This window comes from Manduca sexta, unplaced genomic scaffold (genome assembly GCF_014839805.1).
Source record: "Manduca sexta isolate Smith_Timp_Sample1 unplaced genomic scaffold, JHU_Msex_v1.0 HiC_scaffold_56, whole genome shotgun sequence".
NCBI classification, from domain to species: domain Eukaryota; kingdom Metazoa; phylum Arthropoda; class Insecta; order Lepidoptera; family Sphingidae; genus Manduca; species Manduca sexta.
In genome coordinates this window covers 140,223-156,712 of record NW_023595363.1, presented here as the reverse complement: position 1 = coordinate 156,712, position 16,490 = coordinate 140,223, and the positions used below count along the sequence as shown (strand labels likewise).

Here is a 16,490-nt window from a genome sequence, read left to right as displayed (position 1 = left end):
GAGGATAATACGCATCTAAATGTTTATTGTAATGACAAAAGTGCAATGGCAACTTCGACATTGTGGAATGCCACGTGTATCTTTGTGTAAGTTATTGCCCTTTTCACGATGATAAATAACATAATTTCTTAGATCATAGTATAAATAAGTAGGTATGTTATGTTATGTATAATAATATGTAAGTAATAATCATAAGAGTTAGTTACTCCTTTGATTAGAGATCAAAGTAAATTATTGTAAGAAATCCGAACTACTTAATAGAGAATTCATTAATTGGAATTACCTTGATGATGTTTGGTAAATCGTCATTTTTGAAAAATATGAATGATCTAATAGATTCATATTATAGCAAAATAGCATTTATAAATGTTATACAAAATGTTAGTGAACATTTTAAAACTTTAATTGATTACTTTTCAGGATCACGGATAAGGAATTGCCCTGAAGTGAAGCCATACCTCATCTTCCGTTTTAAACTAACCTCAATGATGCATCTTATTGAAAACGTAAAAGTTTACTGACCCACCAGTAGCCATAGACATGGCGTCGCAGGATAAAATACGATAGTATAATCTTTTCCCAGAAGTTGTTCTATGACCTGGTTAGAGGAACGACCTTAAAATGTATTGACACTATGACGCTGGCAGCACTTTGGTTGCATCATCCGATGCAACGTAAAATAATCCACGACTACAGCACTATACTGTACAATCTGATTAACAAGTAGCAATTGCGCTCTGCACGCTAAAGGTTCCGGTTACATGTTTTACAAATGGTTTGTATACTTAGTCATTTATTAATTGTATTGTAAGCGCTCGCGCGAACATTAACTTACAAGTAATAGTTCCGTGGGATTTGCAAATATGATCTGATTTGTTTGTTTACTTTTTTAGGCCAACAAACGAGTATTACTAGATATTAAAGTATCTGTGCCATTGGTGAATTCCCAAAATTCCAGAGCAGTGGTGGTCTTATGATATGGAACGACCAGGCCTCATGGCATACAAAGCGCTAGCACAAGGGGATTCGCGCCTGGTGCGTTTGCAAAATCGCCCGCACTGTTCTAGTGGAATGATGCGTTACAGGCCTTGAAGGAAGGTAGGTAAGGAATGGGAATCAGTAATACCACCCAGATAAGCCAGTACAATGCTGTAATGTCGAGAAACTACAGTTTTTGTGAAACTGACAGGCGCTAAATGTCTAAATACCACTGTAAGTTACATAGTGCTTAGTGTAAGTAGTTTCTTCAGAAACGTATTTACAGCGCCGGCGCGGCGCTTAAATGAAACAAATAACTCATTAATCACGTAGGCAAACATACTTGCATCATTGCTATTCTTATAATTAAGAGTTACTTATATAACAACGAATATTTACAGAAATTTTGTGCTAGAAGTTAAATTATAAAAAGCAAAGCATAATCTATACTATTATATAAAGCTGAAGAGTTTGTTTGTTTGTTTGAACGCGCTAATCTCAGGAACTACCGGTCCAAATTGAAAAATTCTTTTTGCGTTGGATAGCCCTTTGTTCGTGGAGTGCTATAGGCTATATATCATCACGCTATGACCAATAGGAGCGGAGCAGTAATGGCTAATCTCAGCAACTACCGGTTCGAACTGATAAATTCTTTTTGTGTTGGATAGCTCTTTATTCGTGTAGTGCTATAGGCTATATATTATCACGCTATGACCAATAGGAGCGGAGCAGTAATGGCTAATCTCAGGAACTACCGGTTCAAACTGAAAAAAGATTTTTGTGTTGGATAGTTCTTTGTTCGTAGAGTGCTATGGGCTATATATCATCACGCTATGACCAATAGGAGCGGAGCAGTAATGGCTAATCTCAGGAACTATCAGATCCAACTGAAAAAATATTTTTGTGTTGGATAGCACTTTGTTTTTGAAATGCTATAGACTATATATCATCAAGCTATGACCAATAGGAGCGAAGCAGTAATGAAACATGTTGCAAAAACGGGGAAAATTTATTCGTTTTGAGAGCTTCCATTGCGTGCGCTGCGTAAAAAGTTAAAGTTATGCAACAATGATGTATGACGGGATTGTTCCTCTTAAAAAGTTCTACAAAAATATATTATAAAACAAAGTCCCCCGCTGCATCCGACTGCCTGAACGTGTTAAACTCAAAAACTACCCAACATATTAAAATAAAATTTGGTATGGAGACAGTTTGAGACCCTGGGAAGAACATAGGCTCCCGGGAAAATATATAGCGTGACTTTTATAACGGAATACTTTAGCCCGAAAAACTTTGTAATGCGGGCGGAGCCGCGGGCAAAAGCTAGTGTAAATGATAAAGGCAGCTCAGGCTACATAGTAGGTAAAAGATGAAAATATCTATCTTTGAAAGATACCTATGCCCTTGCCTTAAGTAATAACAAACGTACATTTAGCTATAAAAGTAAATTAAAATGTCCATTATTACGTTATTGGCAATACTTATCAAGTAAAGTCCTGCATACTAATTTCGCAAAACGTTGGACGAGTCCGTACTCGCGCCGCATGCGTATTTTTTACCTTTACATTTTCGTTTTGAATATGTACTTTATACGTATGATGCAAAGGTAAATAATTCCCATTCAAAATCCAATACACAAAATATCCTGCATTCAATTTTCAAAAAGTTGTACGCCTTATTGTATACCCTTAATTTTGTAAGCCTCTTACTTTTTTAATCTTTTTCAGCAACCTGCTTTGTAATCCTATTTTTCACCGAACACATTTTCTCAGAAAATGTATATGGAAAATTTAAGCAGATTTTCGCAAAACAATATTAATTTCAGATAACTTTGTAAGTCCCTATCAACATCAAATTCAATTTCGAGGTAAAATAACCAGCCTTATCCTTGGATTAGGTGAAAATAATTTAAAATAATATGTATAATAGTTAAGATTAGCTTACAATTAACACAATCCAAGTAGTTGTAACCTATAAGTACCTCACATTTCAAATCACGCCATGATGATGCAATACTACATGAATGACGTAAAACGCGGGCCTCTACAGTTCCAAGTCCTCAGAACAGATAAGATAATGATTTTAATATTTGGGAATTCGTTCCATATTCATCTGCCAATGAGTCATAGCAACTTACTTATCAATTTGTCAAACGCATGAAAATTTAAAATAGGGAAATATAACGCGGCGCCTGAATTGAAATTGTTCTGCGGGATTGACGAGAAATCTTATGTAGTTTTTAAAAGCTCCCGTACTGTGATTAATACTACTATTCTGACCTCACACCCGCTATTACGACTCCTGTAAATTAAGATTGACAGGGACACGAATGACACGATGTATAACCTGAACGTTAGAATGTCTTTAGCCTGCTACGAAATCTAGAGAGAAGTGGACTTCACCTAGCTGATATAAAACTACCAACATTACCTATGAATATTTGGATAAGTCCCAATTCCTAAATTTATGTGGTGTTTGCATAAATCAAATGGTTTAGCATTTTGCGGAATGGATTAAGCTTATTTTTACTACCAATCGTCTGTATAACTATTCCTATGGGAATTCAATTAGATCCAAATTCGGATTAATCGTAGTAAATATATTCACTCCATTTGCTGTCCAATCTGAGATTTGAATTCCGATGCTCTCAGTCTACAATTTTAAACAAAGGGCACGACATTAAAACCAAAGTAAAATCATCGAAAAAAAAAATTGCCCTCAGATTATCCTGGTTTTGGAACTACAATATGGGCAATGGACAATTTCACCACATTATGCTCCACTAATGCCTTAAAAAGTAACTGAGGTGCTAACAAAAGTCACAAATGTGCAGAGGAATGCTGGTTGATGCACGGAGCTTTATGATATCTGTTATTTCTACAGTGTTAACGACGCAGCAATCCAGTTATGTTCCATCTCCCTGGCGCGGCGGCTTGACGGAGTCGTAAGACCGATAAGCCCAACACAACCATTAAATCACCCTTTAAGGTTAGTCGGCAGCGATAACCTCCTTTTCTTGGCTTGAAAAGGAGAAGTTATAAGTACTTATTTTATCAGGTTTTTTGGCAGTGGAAAAAAATTACAATAAAGCAACGTTTATTGTTACAATTATTCATGAAAAAGAATCGATGAACGTGTGTCCAAAACAATTTCTTTTCTTTTTAACTATGATTACTTATTCTCATAAGTATTATGATCCTCATTTTTTCTGTAAGTAAATTTCCAATTAAAAATACCTATATTAAAAAGTAGTTATGCACTTGAACTATAATAAATAAGCGCAATACTACCTACAAATACATTATTTATGCAATACAATACAATACAAATAGTCTTTATTGCAACCATTGTTAAAAAAAAATACAAACGAGATTAATGCATTTTCTTAAATCTATGGTGTACAATGGGTGGTCTTATCTCTACAAGAAATATCATCCAGGCATCCTTTGTATAGAAAGAAACAAAAATCACAAATAATATAACATTTTTTCACAGGGTTTATTAAGCCAGAAGTAAATATACGACTAATATAAAAGAAGACATTTGCATCTTGCGTCAAAACCTTTTTTACAAATTCGGAAAAACAATAGTACACGTGCGACCTCAAACCATTTAAAACATGGCAATGTATTATTATTTATTTATTCCAAACAGTTTACCGTTATAGATATATTTTGTTGTAACTGTAATAAAATTTTCATTAGAAATAAAGTCTCTATGTCGTCTACCAAGTAGGTTTTATGCTATGTTTAAAAAAATATATATCCATCTTAGAAAATGCTGAACCCTATAAGTGCATTGTATCGGCCATGAAAAAATGCAATACCCCGTGAACAGTTTATTCCAAGAATAGTTAATGTTATGCTGCCCAATGAAGTGCATAATACACGTTGACACCTAGCGAGTCTTATAAATATTTATGTCGAAATAAGTACTTATATTGTAAAAAGTAATTTTTAAATATAATGCAAGTGTAACAGGCTGATGTCTTTACATTAATAGATATTGAATAAAATATAATTTGGATGGTTCTTATCAGAATAACCGAAGCTAAAAAAGATTTTATAACTTTTGTCTGTCTGTCCATCTGTATGTTTGTACATGCATCATGCAAATGTCTGCATGTAAGTAATTGTTTTTTTTCTGTTGCAGTATTCACTGATGTACTGCTAGAAGTCTAACTTAAAACATATAGATTGCATTTTATCTCGGGAAAATATAATGCGGGACTTTTATTCTGGGAAAACATTTCCACTCAGACAGAGTCGCCAGCAAAAGCCAGTAATAAATAAACGGAAAGATTCCTTGACAATCTCCTAAACGTGACGTCAAATGGCGTCACAACACTAAAATAGTTAATACGCCACTATGCATAGTAGAGTTCTACTTTTGGTAGATTAGCCATAACATAATATCGTTGAATTTCTCTGAATTTTCAAAGACGCACATTTTAAATCCCGCGTTTTCCTGTTACACAATGTTTACAGTCTACAGATTATAAATATTTCAGTCATGGGAATAATAAAATTAAATATTTTTCGTAATGTTGTTGGTTCATGCTATAAATATGTTGTTTTTGTCGAACATTGAGCACATCTTTATGCCATTTTAACTGCAAGTAACAGCTCAAGGAGACGTAAGTTATATCAAGGAAATGTGGAACTGATATCAGAATTCTGCATAATTGGTGGGGCTTTCCCTTATTACAAAATATTCTCTGGGCACAGTCTGGCATTCAATGTAGGTTACCTAGAGCGCCATTGTACGCATTTGCCTCAAATTTTCCTTGAGAAGTCACAATGACGTAGAAATGTGTAAATTTTGCTGTATGAGTGGGTGTATTGGGGAATTTTAAATAATTCTAAGGTTTGTAAAATGTACCATGTTTTAGCTGTTGTACAAGATCTTCATAATTATGAGATCCATTAATTAACAGCTAAAATCTGGTACTTACGCCCCTTTGAACGTTTATCGAAAATATTACGATCACAGAAGAATTGAAACATTTTCTACAAATAGTTGATAGGTCATTCTTTAATGCGGCCATATTTACTGGTAGAAACTAGACAATATCAGTGTAATTCAACATCACGAATCGGTTAGAAAGGTCAATTAGCGTAGAGTTACAATAGTGCACACGTGCGCGGGAGTATCTACGGTCATGCGGTGCCATTGCGTCTCGTCTTGACACGCTAAATACATAGTTTAACTTCACGATGATATAGAGATCTTATCTCTACAACTCCGTCTTATTAGATGGCATTCAAATACTATTTATTATTATGAGAGCTTTAGACGCGGCGGTATCAACAACTGTAAGCAAATTTGAGTCGCCAATAGTATTTTAATCTGAACCAATGCCAGCTTTCGCGTAAATCTAGCAAAGCTTCAGTTCGTCATGAACGCGCACTCGGACAAATACCATGTTATGGCCACGCGAAAAGTAAAACAACGTTTAAGTTTTGGCCGATTGCACAAACAACAATAAGACAGTAAAGCCAATGATTTACGTTTCACGCAAAAGAGTGAGCGCTAGTCTGCGTTCGCCGCTCGTCAATGTGAAATGTGAATCATCGTGTTTGTGAGTTCGTACTTCGTACGCTTCAGATATACAATATACCCTCCAATATTATTTTGAACTAGAAATGATTTCTTAAATTCTATTTAAAGCTTATAAATAGGTACATAGGTAATTTAAATTCTCAAGATTCAACAATACTAAATTCATTATTCATTCATCTTCGGTATTAGGCAATATGTTATAGTCAAGGGTAGTTTATTATTTAGTCTCTTCGCTTAACGACTTCACGTTTTGATCAAAATATTCCGACATAACGCACTCATGCAAATTCTCCCATCTCGAAGCTTGCGTCTCAAAACCACATAAATTTAAAACTTTGATATTTATTCATAAATGTAGGTGTTCATGCATAAAATTCAGAACCGCTTTAAATCAAAAGGGCAATAAATCTTTGTAAAATCGAATGCCCCGATGTAACCAGAACGCAACTCATAAGGGCACAGCGAAATACGAAGTAGCTATAAATGTCTTTACAACAAAAACATGGGGCAGGTTTCAACATAAAAGCATCGCAACTCTACCTCATTTCAAATTTAGCATAAAACCAAATCCTAAAATTTTCTATAGTATTATTATCGACTACTTTGTTTTACAACATATTTGAATGCCAATATATGCCTACATTATAGACATATTTACAAATCAAATTTAAAAATCTTGCCAGTAATTATTATTAAAATAAAATGTAGGTAAGTACCTATTGTAAATGATAAAAAAATTAATAATATCCACCTAACTTGTTAAGATATTTTTTTTTAAATGTGTGCAGAGACAAAATCTGAAACTACGACGTAAAAAATATTTTGTGAAGTTCTCCTCTATATCTTCAAAGTCCAAGATCCTATACCAATGAAATTAAAAGGGTGTAATGTGATGACGTGTGATGATTCCGAAGAGGAGCAAAATCCAACGCAAAAAGAATCATTTCAATCGGATTACGGGGTAAAAAATTATCGCTGAACTAACATATAAAAAATTACGACGAATAGACAACCTCTGTCCTATCGTTTAAAAATATCCTTCACTATGGTGTACATTGAATTATAATCGATCCCTATATAAATTGCATTCATAAGAAGTACGAATAACTTCGTAATAAGCACATACTGATAATAAAGCTATACACTAATAAGCTATATTTTAAATTACCCGGTAATTGGTTCAGTCGCGCATTCTTTTTATACAGAGATGGGGTAGTAAGGTCATCTACCTTAACCACCGTAGGTAGAACAAATCTTTCTTAGAAGACTGTCCATAATTTTTGAAGTTATAAAGATTTTGCATTCACAGATTTTGAAAAGTATGTGCAGCAAGAAAATAGACAATTTATTTAAAAACTTATTTTGATGCCAATCGGCCTTGTTGTTATTATGTTTTTTTTTTTATTTTGATATAACTTCGTAATTTGTGTAATTCTGGAATATATATAGATTATTTTGATAGGAATTAGGTAGTATACCTACAAAATTAAATTTGTCTTAGTTACAAACCTGAAAGGTAGAATAATAAATCATAGAAATGAATTGTTTAGAAAGTGGATAAATATTTGTTTACATTTTCAAATCAGTTGATGAATACACCACAGAATAATATATTGCGCACCTCGTCTCACAGTTGTCTGACAGTGTGTGTCTGGCAACACATCAGAGCCGACCCAAAAAACAATTGGCTCGGGAGTTGACGACTTCAGACGTAGTTCAACGCCCTATCGAAATAACATCAACAGATTTGGATCGGGTAATTAACCATTACACAATAGATAGTTTACTGCAACTATGTAGGTTAACGTTCCTGCGACTCATTAGAGAACAGCCAGGCTTTTCAGATTTGTAGTAAAATTACTAAATTTCCTATTTATTCATCACAGAAAATTAACACTACATTTGTTTGAAAGGTACATATATTAAAAATCTTAAATAGGAATTAAGTTTAAATGAATTTAAATATTTTAGAAAAAAAAATTGGGAGTCGCGGGAATAAGTAGGTAACGAAATGTAATACAACTTTTGAAATTTTTGTCTGTATGATTATGTCAGATGGCCACACGCGTCGCGCGTGTTCTGTATTGAGAGCGGTATGAGATAGGCTGAAATTTGAGATAGATCTAAGTCGACACAAACGACGTTGTGGACTCGGCTAGTAAAAAATATTACGCGAATTAATTAATAGAAATTAATGTAATTTGTAACGGCTGCATAAGGTTCCGTGCAGATAAAATTGTGCCAACAATCGTACTATTTTACATCTAAAGTCTTAGACTGCTGGGAACGAGTGTTTATTGTTGCAGTGTCTCTGGGTGACGACCTTTGAGATAAAGGTTTCGACATCGCATTGGCAAGCAATCAAAACGGAATGGTTCACGTGTCAAATGTAAAATGATCGCAGACTGCTGGGCGGCGCGGCGGGCTGCGACCGCAACCGCATCTGTGTTATTAGTACGTTCGTACACCGGGACACATCTCATGCGAATTAAACAACAGTAACGTTGGTGGGTTTCATTTTCTCCTCATGTATTAGCTAGCTTTAAATCACATTTTTCTAGATAAATAAATAATTAACTCTGAGAAAGATAGTTAGGATTTTTTGTTCATAAAGGATACTAATCAGAAAATCTCAGTTTAGTACAAGAACAAAAGCTTATGAGGTATCTGGCAGTGGCCATGTGTATTGGTAACCATGTAAATGAAATGGCGATAGTATCTCGGAGCTTTGTCTCATATCTGTCGTAATAGATAACAAAATGCTATAATTAAAATATTCAAAGATGTGAAATGAAAGGCTATGTTTATCCGACTCTACTGTGTGTACACACATACTGCCCAAATTGCATTCGAACCCAAGACGTCCACGGTGCGGCGGCGGAGTTTAGACACAGTTACTAATACATGAATATGAGTGGATACACGGATAAAAAAAAAGGCTATAAGTTCAAGAGGCTCGTAAAAAGGACTTTTTTCTATAAGCTCTCTATTGCCTATAAGGCTATTAAAGCTACCCTTCGATTAGAACGCCTGTACTTACAGAAAGACAGATACGCCCCCATCGACGGAATAGAGCCCCCTCGTCTTGTATCAATATGAATCTTATTGTTAATTAGATAATTATGACGATATAGATAAACATCAATAGCTAACATATTTTTCTTATACGTACACCTGCTTTAAACATACCTACCTATTGTAAATAAAACATTATTTTAAAATGTATTAAAAATATTCCTGAAATAATGAAGGGCGTTTTAAACCGAATACTCAATGAACATTGTTCGAACGTTTCGCTTTGGTTTTATTTTAACACCATTTGCAAGCTCTCGGGGCCATTTACACATTACAATACACACAAAGTGATACGAAATTACTAAAACCGACTCGCTTCGCATTGAATTTAAAGAAACGACTAAAATAAAATCTCATTTTAAAGGCCATAAAGGATTACGGTCGTGGTATGCATTTTGGCTCTTTATACAAATGTTGTGTCTGAACGCGACTCTAAAACGAATACTTAACTTGAAATAGCCGAAATGAACCCGTTAAAAAGTATTATTATACCTTTCTTTATATTTGCACACGCGAAATGATGTTTTTGTGTAGGAGTGTACGTGAATAGGTTTGTTGATAATGATTTCTTAAGTTTACGCGAATGTTAGACATTTAAATTAAACTATTTTACGAATTTTATCGCGGTTTTAATATTTTACTTTTCTCCCGACGTTTCGAAGACTTTGCAGGCTTCATGGTCACGGGGGGGACTGAGGTGTTATTTATCCGCAAAGTCAGAGTTACAATATCTACCTACATTTTATAAACGTCGGGAGAAAAGTAAAACATTAATAAAACCGCGATAAAATTCGTAAATAGTTTAATTTAAAGGTTTGTTGATGTATAATTATTGATCGCTTTTAGAGATTTGGAATACTTTTAAAGGAATAAACAACACATTAACGCCGTATAATGTAGTTGCTTAGAATAAAACATACTTATTTAAAATTTAAAGTAATCTTATTTCGGTTGAAGCTATTTAAATTTATTCTTGAAAGGCACATATTTTATATATTTTGAATCCAGATGTTGATTCAACGACCGCTTTAAATTCGCCTTTTGCTTGGTTCATTTTAACTCAATAAATTATTCAAGCGATAATAAATTGGTTGTATATTAAAATATATGGTTTTATATAGGGTGTAATGCGATTGAAAGACCTATGGAAGTAAATTAATACAAAACATAATATTTACCAATCCAAATTTGGTGTGTGCTGTCTCCACGTGTGTATTAAAAGGTAAGGTTTGGGTGCTCTATTCTATCAACGGCTATCCGTGTTTTTACAATTCCGAGTGTTTTAATCGACAGGAAAGACAGCTTTGATAGCTGTAAAAGAGTAAATAAACACCTATATACCTATACGACTATCAAAGGTGTCCTTCTATTAAGGCGCGTAATTTTAAAAGGATGGGTTAGCCTTCGTAAATATAAGGCCCCTGAACCTATCTATTTAATTTTAATATTCGAAAAATTAAAATAAATGCCTTTTGACGATATAGTTTGTAGCCACAATTGACTTATACTAAGTGCCTTTTATAATAAGGCTACGATCATGTTCACCAAAGAAAGTTCGTGCGCAGCAGTGGGTTAAAATATTCAGGGTTAGTATTGTATTTTATTTTTTTCATGTTTGTATAAAAATAATAACTTATGTTGTAATGACTGCCTTGGTGTCGTAATTGTATTACGGTTCGTTTCTCAGTCACAATCATTTTAGGCCCGACCCGGGAAACCAACCCAGGAACTCGGCGCGGTAGTCGTACTCGTAAAGCGGTATTACGGTACAACCGTAGTGCTGAGGTCTCGGGTTCGATTCCCGGGTCGGGCAAAGTGATATTGGGTTTTTCTCCTCTGTATCAGCCCAGAGTTGGATTTGGCGTTAGGCTAGCTCCCTATCACATCATGGGACGGAGTACACACGGCGGAAAGTGGGTGCACTAGTTGCGCCTTTGCCTGCCCTTTATCGGATTAAATGCGTATGTTTGTGTGTGTTTCATCTTTTCCCTTATTGTTTTGATGAGAGTACCAATTTAGATATCAAATATGACTACTATAAGACATTGGTATATATTTATCAATCGCATCTTAAATTATTCAATATAGGACTGTGACCGTATCATCCAAATTTTCGAGCGACATTACGGAGTCCCTCTCAATGTAATGAAATGCAACGTCACCATTTCGGTAATTGGGTTTGGGGGGGAAGTTATTTATGTGAGTAAAGTGAAAGATCACATAAAATATGACTAGGAAACAAAAGGTGAGCAGAATTGATCGACGATCGACGATCGATGACGAGAAAATGTATAATACAAATGCAAGATTTAAAATATTACCAGCGTAATTTTGTAGGGTGTTTAATGTTATATTGTACCAAATCTAAAAAAACTTAGTTCAGCCACCAATTTGATGTCAGTATTTTGTAAATCAATGGGATAATATTTGATGTGTCTTGGTCTATCCGTTGTGCAGGGTAAGTTAAAATCATCCCCTAAAAATAATATTGCAACGGATGACGATGACAGACAATAGTTTCCAACTCTTTAACAATAAGCCTAATCTTAGACGGTAAGTGGTCAAAATTAACATAAACAGCACTTATGTGTAAATCAGCGCAAATAATGTCGGATTCGGTAGAAAGCTCACGCGTTGGAATAGACTCAGTTATCATTTCTGTGACCATGTCCTGGATTTACTGGTGGGAAATAATTAAAAACAATTATTTGTTTTTTTTTTAACTAGCACTGCAGTCAAAGGTCGTTGCAGTTATTTAAAAACTTAGGTATAGCGGGAAAGCCTATTCACGCGGGCGTAACCGCGGACATCACCTACACCGTATCTAATAAGTTGTATTTAGATAGATACGTGTCATTAGTTCTTACGACATGTTAGAAGTCGCAACGGTATTGCGCATTATAATAGTAATTAAAATTGAAGATTCAGTGAATAATTGAATTTTACTACGCAGTATCTATAAAGGCTGATTTCCAGGGACTAGACCCCGCAGCACACGCACGCAGAGCGCAGCTGGTCCGCATGACGTCAGCGCGAGACCCTCAAGCTGACCTGTCATATCAGTCGTTCATTCACAGATCTATTAGTACACTAATCGAATAATAACCCTTACTAATAACCCGCACCATTTTATCGAAATAAGTTGAAAACAATGACTAATAACTAATAACAAATAAACTGATGAAACTATTCGTTATCATATTAACGCAATAATAAATGCAGTAGAGAGAGTCCACACTGTGGAATGTTTATCGAATATCTAAAATGTTCGCTGCTGCACCACTGGAAATTGCCAAAAGGTGCTGTAGGTACTTAACTAAATATTTATCAGTAACAGTAAAAGTGGTTATATGTAATCTCTTTGGATAGATGGTGGTCCTAACTCATTTAGCTTTTGCATTAATTATTTTAAAAATATATATTTTTGGTGTTCTGAGAGTGCACGTTAGATTTATTGAGATTACACGTTAATTTGAATATATGTTAAGTGTTACAATGACCACAATATATAAGCAAATCGCGGTGCAAAGGGTCCCGGTTAGTAGCAATGCACACATCAGTACCAAAGAAATATCCTAAAATATTCCATACATACATAACATCACGCATTTATCCCCGAAGGGGTATGCAGAGGCGCAACTAGGGCACCCACTTTTCGCCAAGTATGTTCCGTCCCATGATGTGATAGGGAGAGAGCCTATCACCATATCGGGCACAAATTCCAGACTCCGGGCTGATACTGAGCAGAAAAACCCAAATATCACTTTGCCCGACCCGGGATTCGAACCCAGGACCTCAGAGCGCTATTGTACCGGACATGCAATACAACTACGCCACCGAGGCAGTCAAATAAAATAAAATATTCCATATAGTACAATCATTTCTTTATGATTGACAACTGACTCTAATGCAGCTATTAGACAGCCGCCCTGTGGAATGGGGGCGTTTGGAGAATTCCACCACGGTATCCCCTGCCTGTCGTAAGTGGCGACTAATAGGGGCCACGAAGGGGGTCTTCGGCGGGCAGCAGGGGGCTGTCCGCCCTAGTGCATTTTTGTGCATTTTTGCACAGCTTTCGGTTGACCCCCGGGATGGACGGCAGTGTGCTGTTGGCCTCACACTGCCGTTTCTGAGCCCCCAATAGGAGACGGGCCGCAAGGCGGCACCGCGCAGGGGCGGCTGCGGTCGCAGACTAGACACTTCAGCGTCAGAGGAAGCCCGCAGCCGTCCCTAATGCGCCGAAGAGGGCCACCGCGGAGTTTTAGCTGGTAGGCCGTGCATAGGTTAAGTTGTATATAGGGACTCGGCCCGGCGGTCGCCCGAAGGTCACCATCAAATCCGGGCGGCTCAACGCCGGGCAGTAAGGCACGGTTACCCCAGCATAGCCGCTCAGTGGCCCCCCACGAAGGCTGGTCGGTAGTAATAAGGCACTTTCTCCGCGAAAACAAAAAAAAAAAAAAAAAAAAGTCTATTAGACAGGCTCAATGAACTTGTTTCCAGAGCCGTAATAAATAATTTTAAAAAATGACAATCATAGGGTTATCAACTCCGAAAAATATTAACTCCTAATTCTTAGTAACGAGAAATTGTACTAGATGTCACTTAAAACTTAAAACATAAAATGGTATTTTTTATCAACTCCGAAAAATTTTAACTCCTAATTCTTGGTAACGAGTAACTAGATGTCACTTAATCGCTTGGTCAACAAATATGTGATTGCAAAAATAAATATTTTGTGAAAAAGCTATCCAAAAATAGACCTAAAAAATTTCGCGCCTAAAAAAATCGCATCACACTCACACTCTCCCCGTAAATTTAGGGGGAAAACCCAAAATTGAGAACCCTGATCGTCAAAATATGTCATTTGTCATTCAATTGTCATGATTGTCATTAAACGTGAGTTGTGCTCAGTCTTCAGATATTATTTAAACAAAATCGAAGAAAACATTTGGTTAATACTATTATTTTGTCTCAGGAGAGTCCATATTAAATTCGTGTGACTTTAAAAATATATTGATCATGTCACTAGACACCGTGCCAAAAGATCTGAGAGGTTTGCGAGCGTGCTTAGTTTGCTCACTAATAAAAGTAAGTTTTATTAAAATATTTCAGTTTAAAATGATAATCATCGCATATAAACTGTAGCCATGTAAATTTCAGATGAAAATAAGTAGAAACTAACACTGTTATAAACCCTCACGTACCATTAATTGCAATAGTGTAATTTGCAGTGCAAACAATGCAGTAACTTAGACTTAAACTTCATGTCTCAACTCTCCACTTGGAACAACACCGTTACGTGGTATTCATATTAAATACTTTATGGTTTTCAGACTTTCGATCAGTTCGAATATGATGGATGTGATAATTGCGATGAATTCTTACGCATGAAAAACAATAAAGACAATGTTTACGACTGCACTAGCAACAATTTTGATGGGTAAGGTGGAATGAAGTATGGTTTTGAAGCTTTCAATAATAGATAGATAGTGGTCATATAATTAAAGTTGTCTATTCCTGTTGATTTGTTGGCTTATATATTACTTAAAGTATTTATATTGTTTCAGTGATTACTATATAGTATTTCTCCAAATAGAATTATTGTCAAATTGAATTTATGCCACATTAAGAGCAAGAAAAACAAAATGTAAATGAATATAGTGACTTGTTTTCAAGTATTATTTTTAGAAAAAGTTAATTGTTGTTGGTTACAAGGCTCAAGATATCTCAAAGTATAACTTTGATTGTTTTATATCTATTATTATTATTTGATATCTGCAACATAACCACAAACAGTGTAAACCATAATATTACAAAGAGGAGAATAGTTTGTTCACATTTAAATTTATAGTCACTTAAATCAAGTATAAATGAATCCAAGTGCATTGAATGCTGTTTAAACTGGCATTACCCTAAAAAAAATGTGCGGGAACGTAATAAACCAAAAAAGTAAGGATTTTAAAACATTTTCCCCAAGTTGGTCTTGCATCAGGTATAAGAACATCACCTTAAGGTTTAGATTCTTTATAAAAGACCTAGACCTCACCAGATATGCTGCTATAATTACATTTGTTTCCTTTACTTACAGAATGATTGCAGTAATGAGCCCAGAAGACAGTTGGGTATGCAAATGGCAACGCATAAGTAAGTAATCCAAGTACAAAAATCAGCCTGTTATTTACTTTAATGGTAATCAGCCACAAAGCTCCATTGATAGTAACTTATCGCCTTTGGCTGTTAGTATCAGCATTGCCAACAAAGTTATAGAGATTTTAGTAATTGCAGAGATGTGAATTATTTGAACTATATGTATTTTAAATACAAATACAAAATGCAAAATACCTATTTTTATTTTATATTTGAAATACTTTTTTCGAAAAATATTTAGAATTTTATTTGAAATACTTTTTATAAATATTTTGTATTTGTAAGATACAAAATAGTTTTGTTACATTTTAAATTTATTTTTCATTCTTTAAATTCAAAATTAGTTTAATTATGAATGCACTGATTGTGATCCTTAATGTTGTCATTATTGTCACCAAGAACAATATTATGCCAATATTGCGCGTCTAACAAATTGGAGATTAATGGCGATGACTACATTAGATCTGGAAACACTACAATATTTAAAAGATGAAGACAATGCTTTAGAATCCTTAAACAGATATCCAAATGTAAAAAAACTCTTCCTTAAATGTAATACCTGCTTACCAAGTTCTGGACCAACAAGACTGAAATGTTGAATGATTTTTTTCATTCAGTGGAATGATTATGAGGCCCCATGACTTAACATGAAAGATGAACCCTTTGAACAAACACTAGTATTAAAATCAGTTAAATAAGTACAAATTATTTTATTTGGAAAACCTATT

The 16,490-nt window shown here is 35.0% G+C and overlaps 1 protein-coding gene and 1 long non-coding RNA gene across 2 annotated transcripts; both read left to right on the top strand.

The window, feature by feature from the left end:
* Window positions 1-3,697: 3,697 nt before the first annotated feature.
* Window positions 3,698-4,672, top strand: LOC119193461. The gene is made up of 3 exons (XR_005113960.1): window positions 3,698-3,784; window positions 3,862-3,966; window positions 4,474-4,672. It is a non-coding gene; the product is annotated as an uncharacterized LOC119193461 (long non-coding RNA).
* A 9,801-nt stretch (window positions 4,673-14,473) lies between these two features.
* LOC119193459 (transcription elongation factor SPT4-like) lies at window positions 14,474-15,855 on the top strand. The gene is made up of 3 exons (XM_037447060.1): window positions 14,474-14,703; window positions 14,949-15,055; window positions 15,704-15,855. The coding sequence occupies exons 1-3, from the start codon at window positions 14,635-14,637 to the stop codon at window positions 15,765-15,767; spliced, it is 240 nt and encodes a 79-aa protein (XP_037302957.1). The 5' UTR covers window positions 14,474-14,634; the 3' UTR covers window positions 15,768-15,855.
* The last annotated feature ends 635 nt before the right edge of the window (window positions 15,856-16,490 follow it).

Bases quoted from the DNA above. Each gene is read 5' to 3' on its own strand.
- LOC119193459 (XM_037447060.1), top strand. From the start codon at position 14,635: ATGTCACTAGACACCGTGCCAAAAGATCTGAGAGGTTTGCGAGCGTGC. The intron at 14,704-14,948 runs GTAAGTTTTATT...TATGGTTTTCAG, and splicing joins TAGTTTGCTCACTAATAAAA to ACTTTCGATCAGTTCGAATA. The intron at 15,056-15,703 runs GTAAGGTGGAAT...CTTTACTTACAG, and splicing joins ACTAGCAACAATTTTGATGG to AATGATTGCAGTAATGAGCC.